At 39.1% G+C, this 14,351-nt stretch overlaps 1 protein-coding gene across 1 annotated transcript; it reads right to left on the bottom strand.

The window, feature by feature from the left end:
- Window positions 1–49: 49 nt before the first annotated feature.
- ap3s2 (adaptor related protein complex 3 subunit sigma 2) lies at window positions 50–9,798 on the bottom strand. The gene is made up of 6 exons (XM_023297338.3): window positions 9,596–9,798; window positions 7,633–7,724; window positions 7,032–7,143; window positions 6,377–6,448; window positions 2,432–2,539; window positions 50–1,118 (listed from the first exon to the last, which is right to left on the bottom strand). The coding sequence occupies exons 1-6, from the start codon at window positions 9,662–9,664 to the stop codon at window positions 993–995; spliced, it is 579 nt and encodes a 192-aa protein (XP_023153106.1). The 5' UTR covers window positions 9,665–9,798; the 3' UTR covers window positions 50–992.
- Between the last annotated feature and the right edge of the window lie 4,553 nt (window positions 9,799–14,351).

The raw sequence follows: 14,351 nt of genomic DNA, 5'->3' as shown, positions 1-14,351 counted from the left end.
TCCTGACATGCAGCAAGTTTCTTGTTGAGTTGAAGAAAGCACAGCCACGCTGATTTATACTTTCATTTATTCAATTTACCTTAGCAAGGAATGTCTTTGACACCAGGGCACGTCTCCTTTCTTAAAAATCTTGACAGGATTTCATGATAAAACTCTACCAACAGAGTCTGAATTCAATCATATTTAACCACTACAATCAGAAAATAAAACACACTTTATACAAACACTAAAAGAGCCAAAGAAGGTCACATTTACTGTAGTCTGTTGCTTCTCTGCACAGATGTTGGCAAGATCCTATCACAGCACATTAAAACTTGGCTTCAACTAAACAGCACTTACATTTTCTGCACAATCTGCCCCCAGGAGAACAATAATATTATTCACAAATCACAAAGATGTCAGAGACAAAATATATTACAGAGAAGGAAAAATTGATTGCGACAAGAACCAAGCCAGTGTTTGAGTAATTATAGCCAAAAACAGAAGCCAAGGAATCACATTACAGTGAACTGAACGAGTCCAAAAACTGCTTCCAAACAGGAGGGAACGTTTTCGGAACTTATTCAGAACAACCGCTGATGAGCCTCAGAGATTTGGAAGAGCTGTGCAGGAAAATACACACTGGACTATGACAGTTCATTTGTCTTTTGGAAAGAGTAAGAAATGAACTGGAGACATAAAAAACAACCAAGAAAACCAAAAAATATATAGATAATTATATTACTCTTGGTGCCTTGTAGAATTAAACTTTACATTATTGTGCAAATCCTTCAACTGGAGCACTCTGTAACATGTATACAGCAGAACTCAAAAATGAACCGCAGCTTACCTCCCATACATATGAGATAAGAATGAAGGAGAGTCTGCTGCTGTGGTTCTATTGTACATTTATATACAGAAAAGCCAGTGTTCTCAGCATCAGCCACAGAGCTGGGTGGAGGAGGACTGCATCAGTAGTACGCCAGACCTGCATAGCTCAGCGGGAATGCTCTTCAGAACGGGGAGAGGCTCGGCACTTTGATATTGATGTCTCCAATGTTGATGTTACGGGGAATCTCAGGCAGGTTCATGTTCTTCACGGCGGAGACGGCGCGAGCGGGGGCTGCCGACAGACCTCCCTGCACAAAAAAAACACGGACAAACAACCTTTAAAGCTTCTGTGTGGAATCCTTATGTGATCGCATCATTTCTAAAACTGTTGTGACGATATAACTGATTGTCTATCAAAAAACATTGTTGCATTTATATTGTTTATACACTGTATGTTTTCTAAAGATTCGCTCCTGCCGTCAACTACACGGTTTAAAGACAGAGGATTATAATCACTTCATTCATTCAGTCAGTGAATGTGTTCATACAATAAAAAATATGCTGATAAAGGGGGACTTTGGACCATAAAATGTAGCAGATGTGTCTTTATGGGTCTCAGTCTAGAGTCTACTGAGCCTAATCTGGTAAAGTAGGGTCTCATTCTACTGCCTGCGTTCCTGGGTCTGTAGCAATATATCCGATACCAAAATGGACGCAAGTTTATGTAGTGTCACTGTCTTTCTTTAAACTAGTTTTTACTGTCGGTGTTTCAAGCAGGTTTTCTACAGGTCTGTTTCAGATTGGTCTGAACCTGTGAACTTGTCATCTGTTTACAAGTCTTGGGAAAGACTAAGACATACAAGGAGAAATGGTTGCATAAAACCCTTTGTCTGATAAACAGTGGTTGTGGCTGATGTTTGAGTTGCTTTCTGGCTGCAATCAGGCAAGGAATGCATGGAAGAGCTTAGGAGTTGTATTTCTGAAAGTTCACTCACAGTAACTTTTACAGCTGTGCCATTCACTCGCATTAATGCTCGTCTTTAATTTTCTTTTATACTATTCAGGAATGTAGCTAAGTACTGTAGTCACATAGGAGGTCGATGTCCCTATTTCTACAAGGTTCTGATTGGTCAATTGTTTCTTTAACAAAAAAAATATCAATGGTTGCAACATCAGACCTGTTTGAACTGCTAAATAAACTTTTGACTTAGGAGGTACTTTTCAGTAAGATGTCCTCTGTTTATGCTGATTTCTTGAGGTTAGATGACCACGAAAAACTTAAGTTGTGTTTTAGAAGAGGAACCTTTTTCATTGCAGAATTTCTTTGACAGACCTGGGACAAAAGACAACACATTTTGTTTGAGAACTGAGCAGCAGAAAAATGTGTGTTTTGGATGCATTGCTGCAATGCTAGTATATTGGTGTCTTGAGGGTTGGGCATGCTTGTGTGCGTGACACAAAAATAAAGAAATCAATCAATCATGTACAACCCATGCTGCACTTTTGAAACTGGTCCCCTCCTTTGGGAAGTTTGCTCAAGTTGTCCTTTATGAGCTAAAATAGCTAAAACATGTAAAAACTCCACAGTATGGTCCTTTGATGTTGGTAGAAATGGCCTGACCTCTGACTTCTCCATGCGGTTCTGCACCTCCACCTGAGCTACGATTTCATTCATGTTGGTCTCCAGCACCATGCCTCCCATCACCACCTCCTGCAAGATATAATGAACCTGCAAAAAGAGCACAGCACAGTGGTTAACACAGCAGCTTTCACCCATGGATCTATTTCTCTAAAGCTTAGATCTGTGAATTCCTGTGGGCTGGAAGTATTTCAGGGAACATGAAATTGTCTTCTACTAAGGACCCAAATTGAAGCAGCTTAATTCTATCTGCTTTATAAAGTCTGTTTCAAAACCGTGCACATGTGTAAAATGAATATTTTATGATGCTATCCAGGTGGGTGTCGTCCAGCTAGCAGAGCACTCTGAGACCAAAGAGCTTTCTTTCTAGTGGAAGTATTTCCAAGTTTCATCTTAGGAACATTCCTCAGGCCAAACCCCGCAGCACCACATGACATCAATTTCCTGCTGGGAAAATTCAATCAAGATGGCCGTGGATGTGTCTGATTAGCTTCCAGCAACACTTCTAACTCTGTTCTGGAGAGAAAAAAGAGGGTCTGGATCTAACCTGAAGAACACAGAGCTTCAATCTAAAGTGGCTCTGCACAAAATTTCAATGAAATTTAGAAAAATAAACCATCTTTATGTGATGATACCTTGAACATTTCGTAATTCCTTGCAAAACAAATCAGTTTATTGACAAAACAGCTCTCTGCAGATGTTTCTAGCATTTTTAAGGTGAAAATGTCAAGAGAAGGATGATGTCAGGAGCTGAGTTGGAAATATAGTACAGATATAAAAGAAATCCTGGGACCATACAATAAAACATCCATAGCAGTTGTTCCTGAAAAGCAACTGGCTGTATGGTAAAGACACAAACACACATTTTGAAACAGTAAATCTGAGGTTGTTTTGAGTCCTTTAGTTTCTACAGGCTACACACTTAAGGCTCACACATTGTGTGTTTGTATAGGAATTTAGCCAGCTGAGATAGATGAGGGGACCAAATACAAAAAAAAAAGGAGACTGACATTATGTGCTTTTAACAGAACTTCACCTAACTGATTTATTTGTAGAAAAACTATTTTAAAGGTTATGGCAGGAAAAATAATCTAACCTTTGCCACATCAGTTATATCACCACTTCTTACAGCATCTTTACAGTAAGAAGGAGAAGTATTTGGTTTGTTAGTTTTATTCTGAAACAACAAGAAGTGTCGAGTCTGTACTGACAGCCCATTTACATCACATTCAAATATTTATGGACAGTTAAACTGCAAGTTACGAACAACAGTGGAGGTTGTTCTGACACTGGAGAGGGTTCATATTCCAGTAGGTCATTTTTGTGCCACTAATCTATTTTTAGACATAACATTGCTCAATCTGTGAAAGTGATGAGATTCTGTCATTCAGACGAAGGTCACTTTTATGTTGACATTCCTCACTGCTTCATTCAGACATATCCACCATAGTGACTATTAGAGCCATGGTACGAGCGTGTTATTTGCCCAACGCACAGGTTTGGTCAGAAGATTAGATGAGGAGTTTGAGGACTTGATTCTTTTTTATGACAATTTTTAGGACAAACATGACTAGATTTTTCTCAGTTCCTGTGGTAGTTTTTAATTCTTCATTGCAGTCACAATGGCAGCTTTCACTGGGATTAGGTCTCATCTTTTAGGGACTGTTGTTTTGCCCTATATACTTTACAGAAGAAAAACACACGTGCACAATCACTTAAATGCTAAGTGATCTTAAACTGCATTACCACTCGATAACTCCGTTAATTCTAAACTGAAAGTTGAAGTATTTCCTCTTATGAACAATCTAAAGCATATACTTTAGAAAAACTACCCTGAAAACAGGAGCCAAAGTAGGAACCCAGTGCAACAAATGTGAACACCCTTGTGATCACCGACACACAAGTTAAAAAAAATTTGTGATCACTGAAATAATACTGAGTACACATGTGGTCTCCAGTTAACATGGCTATTAAATGAAAAAATCAGAAGTTTCTCTTTGGATCCATGAGTGTGTGACTATCTGCATGTCTGCTTCATGGCTCCACATGGAAAACAACTGCCACAAAATACTGATTATGAGACTTAACAAAGACACAAAAGGATACAGGACGATTGATGACCAAACAAACATGAGTGAAAACACGGTTTTCACAGCAGTAATCAGTCATTATAGATTGAGCCACAGTGTCACTAATCAGACGAGCAGAGGTTATGATGCCACGGAGGGTGTGCATATTGGAGTTTCTGTGACAGTTCAGACAGAAGACACTACAAAACATGAACCCTTAGAGATGGCATACAAGAAGAAACCCTCTACTGCTAAAATGCACTGAAGGCTGATGAATACTGGGACAACATTCTTTGTATTTTTTTTCTAGGCTTAGATGTCAAGCATGTTTGGCGTAAACCTTGTCAGGACCAACAATGAATGCATAGTCCTGACAGTGAAGCACAGACATGGGAGTATGATGATACAGGGGTGCATGAGGGGAAGATGATATTTATAAATGACACCAAGAACGCCTGTGGATATGCCAAAATAGTGGCTGACAAGATGACTCCCAGTCCGCAGATGCTGGAAAGCAGACAAATATTCCATCCATCCATTATCTATACACCACTTAATCCTCACTAGGGTCGTGGGGGGGGCTGGAGTCTATCCCAGCTGACTCGGGTGAAGGCAGGGGACACCCTAGACAGGTCGCCAGTCTGTCGCAGGGCCACATACAAAGACAAACAATCACTCTCACATTCACACCTACGGGCAATTTAGAATGATCAATTAACCTCAGCATATTTTTGGACTGTGGGAGGAAGCCGGAGTACCCGGAGAAAACCCACGCATGCACAGGGAGAACATGTAAACTCCATGCAGAAAGATCCCGGGAAAGCCGGGACGCAAACCAGGGATCTTCTAGCTGCAAGGCAAAAGTGCTAACCACTACACCACTGTGCAGCCCGCAGACAAATATTCTTGCATGATAATGATGTATAGCACACTGCCATAACCACACACATGTTTGTAAAGGTGAAAACTTTTAAAATATGACCTGGCGAAGTATGTCACCTGGCTTGAGTCCAATAAAACACCTCAGGGGAATTTTAAACAGAAAGGTAGAGTAACACAGCCCCTCTGGCAAAAAGAGGTTGAAAACATTCCATCTCTCAGGGACGGCAGAACATCTCTCCAGAAATCTGTACAACACTGGTCTCCTCCATACTGAGAAGGATTGAATCTGTCATGAAAAATTTATTGACTTTTGTTGCGTTGAAATCCTACTATGGGGCCTGCATTTTTAACATAGTAATCTAAATGGTTTTTGTTTAATTTTGCGTATGAGCAAACACCTTACTGTTCCACTGATATTGCACATTGAGGTACTTACTTCTTTTGTATACTGCACGTATCAATGTCCTACATTAGTACATGGCAATCTTGTGCATTGTGCAATGGGACTGCATGCAGTTGAAACCTCCGTCATACTACAAATGATACACAGATCTCACTAGGTCTGAACTAATACCACTGCCATTGCAACTTTTACCAAAAAGTGACCAAGGTGCTCATTTATATACCATGGCATACACTGTGTCAGGGTTTCCATTACTTATTATTTTATTTTCATCATTACACCTGTATAAAACACTTTAAACAGCTGGAAAAATGTTCTAATAGTTTCTCAAGACAGGCTCTCAAAAATCCAAAGATATTCAACTTTGCTGTTATATATGACAAGGGAAAGCAGAAAATCCTCTCATCTGGAGAGGCGGAAGCCAGAGAACATCTTGGCTTCTTGTTTGGACAAATGTTGTCATTTATCAGTCATTATTTGACTCATCTGTGTAGCTGTGCACAGCAGTGGTGTGCAGAAGAAAAGCACTTGAATAAACACAGTGACAGAAAAGGCTCCCTATTTCCTACTCACCCTGTCCATGTGGAATATGAGGTCCAGTTCGCAGACATTTTCAAAACATTTATCCAGCGTTTCCACAAACACCTACAATAAAGAATACAATCTCATCAGAAAAAAAATACTGAGATTAGAATAACAAATGCTGGATCTCCTCAAGGATTTGCATTATTTTCTGTTTTGCTCAGTGCCTGTAAGTTTGCTGAATAAGCGAGTACAGTACAGACAATTACTGACCAAACTTTGTACAGGCACAGGACAATAAAGATGTGAAGCCAGATTTCAGCTCTGATAAAATTAAAATAAAAAGCTGAGGATATCAGTTCTTAATTTGGTAACAGGTCTATACAGCCTGTATATGTGATAACAGAGTTTCAGTCTTACCCAGCCAGATTTCCTGTGAAATCAGCAGCAGAATATGTTTCATTGTACAAGATCATCAGCATTAAGATGAGTAAGGAGGCAAAAGGTCAAACAATTACTCCAAAACTGACCAATGACAAGCAGCTTGTGTAGTAGCAGCCTCAGTAGGAGGTTAGAGAGTCTAAGTTCAAGCTTTGACTACTGTAAGAGCAAAGAGTGGGTGCTGTGGGACAGAGATACGTGATTCCACTTGAATAATGACCATTTGTTTTTTTCTACAGAGCATTTTAAAAAAGTAGCAGCAGACCTGAATAAGGTCCAGGATGCCGAGCTCACTCTCAGACGAGTCCACGCAGAAGACAAAGTAGAGGGTGGCGTAGTGTCGGTAAATCAACTTGTAGTCGGAGCCACCAATGAGACTGAAAGCAGATAATTCAGAAAGGCAGAAAGAAATGACAGATGTATTTGGGCAGCCATTAAAAGGTCTGCTACATTAAAATTAACTGTTAGGTTAGTCTAAAGCAGAGAATTGAATGATGTGACTGAGACTTTTGTGTGTTTGCCTCCATCTAATGGTTAACGGGGTGCTACTGCATCTGCTGACAGCTGCTGGCTCATTTCTAGTGAAGTCAGCTTCGGTGGTGACATAAAGCTAAGCAAAGAAATCCCTCAAAGGTGGCCTGGGGTTTACAGCAGGTAGTCTTCAAGGTTTGTCAAAATATCATAGAACGTCCTAATTCAAATAGTAGGTCGGCCTTTAAGTCTCTACCAGAAAGCTATAAAAACACAGCATAAACTAGCCAAGATCTGCAGTTTTTCAAGCATATCTGAGTCTTTTCTACAAACAGATAAGGTGTAAATACTTGATTAATGTCTGAAATTTTCAAACTGAATTACAGCATACTTGCCTTCCCCCCTCCAAGAAGTTGCAGACGTTGTCATCTCTCTTAGATACCAAATGGAAAGTCTCCCGAATGATCTGCTGTTGCATGTCCTCCGCCTAAAGAAAACATGGTTCTCACACTGAGTGTTACCATTCTTGGAGATGTTGGTCTAGGTTACTAAATCTATTCTAGAAGAAGTGGCTCATTTTTTTAAGTCTGGCATGTTTCTAACATTGAGATACCGCAGCAGTACAAGTTTCACAGTATCAAAGTAAACAAATCCTACTTACAGACAGAAGTTACAAATCTGCATAACTTCACAGAAAAAGCTACTTAAAATGAAAGCTTTGATAAGGGCCATGCTCCTTACATAAAGTTATGTTTAATAATAAGCTTTCCAATAAAGTCCTTTAACTTGGTGACTGAAAAAGAAAAACAATCAAGAACAATATTGCCAATTCCGGCATCATATCAACTAAATAACGGCCACCACAGCCTAAAGTCTGATGACCCCACAAAACCAAGAGTGAAGCCCATTGAAGGGCTACATATGTACTCACAGAAATGGACTTGCATCCCAGAAATTATATTTTTTCCTTAATTTTCTGTTGCTCGTACATACATGCATTTTTACAGGCCAACCACCGCTCAGTTACCCACGTACAACCAAGTAGTACCAACCACAAAATGATTTTACTGATTTCATAGCAAATCGAAGCTTTTAAATAACTGTCATTAAAAAGTGTACAGACAGTACAAAACTACATCCGTTTTTATAAGTGATTCAAGTATCTGTGCACGATTTCTTAGTAAAAGCATGTATGACTTAAGTTTAGTTGTGATTTTAGTAGAAGCTCTTGATGGCCTGAGACCAACTTTGAAAAGTTTTGAAAACAAGCGATGCATACTGCTGAACAAATTTAAACTGACCCAAAACCTGCAGCCAAAACACAGAAACAAAAGGCTGGATGGACACAGTGTGACGTCTCAATTAGGTGGGTGTCCTGAACAGAACAAGGACGCTTTTTATGCAAGCATCTTGTGTACTTTTTATTAAATTTTAATTGCAGATATCTCGCAGGCCTTAACAGCAATTAAAAAGTCTAATTTTAGCAAGCATTCCAGATTTTTTATTTAGTCAACGGTCATTTCCCTGTAAACTGATTCTAATGTACTTCTGCATTGCAGCTTTGAATGCATAAGCACGTGAGAGGAATGAATGACCAAAATAAGTGAATATTTGGCTTACAAAGATTTGCCACAGAAAAAATTAATTAGACATTGTGTCACCCCAGTGAAAGCAATAGTCTCAACCTAAACACCCCTATAAAAGTTGCTTGTCTGTGCCACTGTATCTGAACTTATGTTAAACTGTGGTCAATAAATTTCTTCATTCTCTTAACCTGACAATCGTCCTACGTGGTCTGAATTTAACAGCGTCTAACTAAACAACAGTTTTAAAAAAGGGTCATAATAATATTTCTGATGTTCACTTTTCGCTTTGAGGTTCACTGTGAAAGATGTGGGCAAGTTTACCTGCACTTCTAAGCCACATTAATGATGTAAAATTAGTGATATGAGGATAATTAGCTTGGCCAAGAAGCAGATCTGTGGTCTGTACAAAGCCTAAAAGTAACGCGTTTCATCCTTGTTACTTCGTATTTATACCTGACGGATAAGATGTAACAGAATGTGCACACACATTGATCTGCCAAAAAGAAAAATGTCTGCTTGAGCAGAAGGGAACTGAAAAGTGGCTGGCTAAGCTGCTGGTTTATTTCGGTACATCACTGCTAGCTAGCCTCAGCTAGCGGTTTAGATAAATCGTAACACTGTTACTGGAAAAAAATTGAGAACGCACTCCTATCAAGAGTTCAGCAACATTTGTAGTGGGAATAATTATGCAGAAACTAACGAAATATTGACTGCTAACTAAACACAATACGAAAATACTAATGTTTTGAGCAGCAAACCCTAAAATACTTACAAAATACTGATAGAATCTGATCAGCCGCGGCTTCCCGTGGTTGTTAAAAATCAATATGGCTTTAATCATCTTTATTCGCTGGAGTTACCAAAGTTCAATGTGGAATAAAAATTTTAAAAATTACGGTTTTTGACTATTTGGGTTACGTTAGCTTGAGTGCTAATCGGCCTCTCGGCTGCCGGACGACTCAACTGGTTACATCCGGTTGTGTGACCACATTCAGCAGTCGACCTCTAGCAAACACATCAAAACTTTTGTTCCGGGCAGCTTCTGTAAAATTGAAACACAAGTTTCATTTTAAAGTGATATGTCCTTCCTGTAACATACTATATACATGCATGATGTTCATTAAATGTATGACCAGTTGTGTAATACTTGACAGCACTCAGGCCAAAACATTTTAAAACACCTATAAACACTGAATCCCACTGAAAAACACACACATTTCCAGTGTTTTGTGTGTTTAAAATACAGCTGGATGATTTTGACTTACCCTTACGGAACAAAGCCAATACTCCCAAAGCCTTGAAACACATAAATGATGTAACAGGATAGTTTGGTTTACCACAGTAGCAAAAATTCTGTAAAGCTATTTGTTTCTGTGCAAATTTTGAAGCTGCAAATGTGCTTTGAATTGTGACTTGTTAAGCAGGACTTAGTCATCAGAAGTGGGGGGTCTATAGTGTTGTTTTAATTTTCCATGTGTCATCACAAAATGAGACGTTCTCCCACCACATTATATAAGTTTGCAGTCTTTGTGACTAATGCACCATCAACTGATTCACCTCATAATTACTGGATCCTTTGTACCTTTGTCAGCTGCTTCACACTGAAAACTCAAAGCGGGGAGGTCACATAAGCTGTACCTCCATTTGCTGTGATCCACAGTAGTGGTGGCCTAAATAGGAGAGTCTGATCAAAGATGAAATTATGTAATGTTTCATCAAAAGACCTGAAAAATCAATATACATGTGCCAAACACCAAGCAAATTTGAATTACCGAAGGGGAACAAGGGTCAAAGGTAGAACCTCATCGACACTCTTTAAAGATTTTTTTGTGCAAATTAGGGCATTAGATTTGTTTGATCCGAATTAAAGGACAAATAAATGAGCATTATGATTTTCACCACAACACTAATCTAATTTATTGTAAGGTATTGTAAGGCATTTAGGTTCACTCCCTGTATGCACTCTCCAAGTGTCACTGTTACCAAACTCTAATATAGCTCATTTCAGCTTGTTTTTGTTCAGTTAAAATTTATTTTGAAATTGTTATTGTAGTATAATTATTGTTCAACAACAAACTACTGACCAATTTAAATTTATATTACTATTGTATTATGACATATTATTCTTTTGCACCCAAAGAAGGTCACAGTAGACAGGAGGGAACTGGAGCCAAGAACTGACAAGAATCAGAAGAAACACAGATAGGCAAAAAACAACATTCAAATTTTATCTGAATGGTATTTAGAGTCTCCAGTCTGTCTGTGGTATAAAATACTATCTGAGTTGTATTTTCCCACACAGATATGACTTTGTTGTTCGACAACACTGCCAACTCTCATTCCTGAGAAGCAAAAACAGCAGCTTTTATTTTGTGGAAAGGCAGTAAATGTTGATATTCTGATAATAAAATCTGATGTAACATGGTAGCAGAAGGCATTTTAAGTTACACAAAGGATTTTTGGGAATACTGACTTCTCCTACAAGGTGAAACAGAATGAAGGGGATAAAAAAAAAATCATCAAGTTGGTATAAAATGTTTATAAAGAAAATTACAACATCAGTCTTTTTCTGATAGATTGATACTTCATTTGCCATGCAAAGTCCTCTCAGAATGTGGCAAGAAAACCAACACTTAACACCAGGAGAGAACACTATTCTTTTCATCACATCACACCTTCACTTTTTCTGGCCTACAGCAAAACTATCTTTTGCCAGTTCATCAGCCTTCTTTAGCCTGAAGCACCAGTTTCTCATGAAGTCTAGCACATTAACACAAATAGCACACTTGTTCCACAAACATTCTTCTATGAGCAGGACAGCATGCAGGCTCAAATCTGTTAAAGTCCTGCTCACATCACATCAGAGTTACCATAATTACCATTTTCCCACTTTTCCCATTGGTGTGTTCACATCAATATCAAAGCCTTAATTATTACGAAGAAAGTCAGTTTTTAGCACCAGTATATCTAACTTGACACTAACAAATACAGACATACTGGCAATAGCAAGCAAACATGGATGTTCCACATCAACCAAGGTTCCGTGCTAAAGGTAATTCCCTTCAGAAATGTAATGTAATGTCATTTTTAAACAAGCATGGTGTATTTAACTCTCTCTCTGCAGTAATACAATCACCACCATTATTACACTGTTCAAATTACAGTCATGCGGGCTGCACAGTGATGCAGTGGTTAGCGCTTTCGCCTTGCAGCTAGAAGATCCCTGGTTCGTGTCCCGGCACTCCTGGGATCTTTCTGTTTGTATGTTCTCCCTGTGCATATGTGGGTTTTCTCCGGGTACTCCGACTTCCTCCCACAGTCCAAAAATATGCTGAGGTTAATCGATTATTCTAAATTGCCCCTTGGTGTAAATGCGAGTGTGATTGTTTGTCTGTATATGTAGTCCTGCGACAGACTGGTGACCTGTTCAGGGTGTCCCCTGCCTTCACCCCAAGTCAGCTGGGAGAAGCTCCAGCCCCTCCACAACCCTAATGAGGATTAAGCAGTGTATAGATAATGGATGAATGGAAATTACAGTCATGTAGTAGCTATTGATAAAGTTTTCAACAAAATGTTTTTTGCTTGATAGTACAATGTTTTTTGAAGAAATGTAGTTTGAACAAATGTTTCTTTTGTGCTGTTTTGCAAGTGTGTATTCATGAAGACAGCTGGAATCTCCAATAATGACTGCAACAGCAGTCAGCAACATGGACTTCAGTTTTTACTGAAACATTTCCAATGTTCCCAGTGTATCTGAAAAGTATGTAAGTACGTACATTCCTGAAACACCTGAGCAACAAGGCAGAACATTAAGTTAGAACTTTAAATCTTCTTTGGCACCCTTAAATGAAAGGGAAAAAAAGTTGATCAATGGTTTCTAATGCTAGTGCTGTAATCCTGTGCAAGGCAGTAGCAACACAAAAACTGGTAAACTGGTAGCTACACATATAATGCTTAGCTAACCAATGATTCCCTATTTGAATTTCAGGATTAGAACCAACACAAACAGGTATGAAGTGCTCATAGGGTTTTCAAATAACAGGGCCTGGATACAGAGGAGCGAGAGGTTCTGGTTCAGTTTACCAGCAACTAGACATGTTGGACAGGTTTCATATTTCTGTGCTACATCAGATTTCGACTACATTTACGCTTGAGGACACCATTGCTGATGACATAACCCTGAGACACTCTGCAGCTGCTTCCTCAGACACCACTTCCTTAAATGAAGGTGCCAAAGAGGCATCGTTCTTTACTCGCTGTAGCTGTTTACTGGATGGTAGAGCTGTTTCAAAACTGTTTGTCTTGAGTGCAGAGGGGATGGTAGCAGGAGAGGAGAAGGTATGTCAAAAGTTATAGTAGAGCATCTTCTAACTGGCAAATGAAACATTTTAAAATACTTTGGCTCAAAAGTTTTCCAAAGTGTAACAACAGTACTAGTTGAGTCAAATTATTACCAGGAATGCACATTTGAGGAACCAGCCCAATGCCCTGAACAAGACTGCTATTGTTCAAGAAAGAAAACTTGTTCAAGAATGCATATCTGGAAAGCACTGTCTCTTCATACTTTGCAGGTAAGTGTGTTCATCAGTTATATAACAATAAACAGAACAATAGAAGATACAGTACACTGTGCTGGGGGCGTTTTGCTGGACTGGTTCGGGTGCACTTGTATTCTAAGAAGGAAGAGCCACTGCAAATCAAGACAAAGTTGATCTGTTGATCATCAAAACACTAAATGAGCGATAGTCTTTTGGAAGAATGGAACTCTACTGGATGGATAAACACCTGAGTAATTCAAGCTGTTCTGGCAGAATGTGGTCACCCAACATTATACAAAGAATCTTTCTTTTTTTGTTTGTTTGTTTGTTTGTTTGTCTGTTTTTTTTTAAATTTGACATTCTCCTGCAGGATTACTGCTGACTTTCTGGAGCAGTCATGATATGCTGCAGAAACTAGCTCATGTGCGTGCATAATGTTAGCTTTAGAGCATGATTGTGCCATCTGCTGTAGCATCCTGTACTTTATCAACAAGAAAAAAAAAACAGCAGCACAAGTGTCCAAACAGCATGAGGCCAATTCTGAGTTGGGCAACATGCCGAAAAATTTGTAAAATAGTTTATGATGTTCCTCCTCCAGAAAGTGAGGAGATGTGTATTTGATTTTTGTAGTCAATTCTGATGCAGATTTTTTTGAAGAGCAATTTCCAGAAAACTTGGCTGATACAACGGGATCATTGTTTTAAGCAATGTATTTCATAAATAGTTAGCAACTTACTTTGAGGACACGGCTTGACTCTGCACTAGTGTCTGCTCAGCTGTGAGGATGCCTACTCTGCTACATGTGCTGCAGATAGTGCTGAGAAGATCAAAAGTAGAGATCAACACGACTCAAAATATCAGCGCCGATAATCGGTCCGACCGATTATCGGCGCTGATATTTTGAGTCGTGTTGATCGGCCAAGTACAACCAGAGTTATGATCAATAATAAACTCTGTACTTTTGATCCAACTATAGGCGAGCGCGTTTCG

The sequence above is a fragment of the Amphiprion ocellaris genome, chromosome 1 (genome assembly GCF_022539595.1).
Source record: "Amphiprion ocellaris isolate individual 3 ecotype Okinawa chromosome 1, ASM2253959v1, whole genome shotgun sequence".
Classification (NCBI taxonomy): domain Eukaryota; kingdom Metazoa; phylum Chordata; class Actinopteri; family Pomacentridae; genus Amphiprion; species Amphiprion ocellaris.
This window is presented reverse-complemented; position numbering and strand designations above follow the sequence as displayed.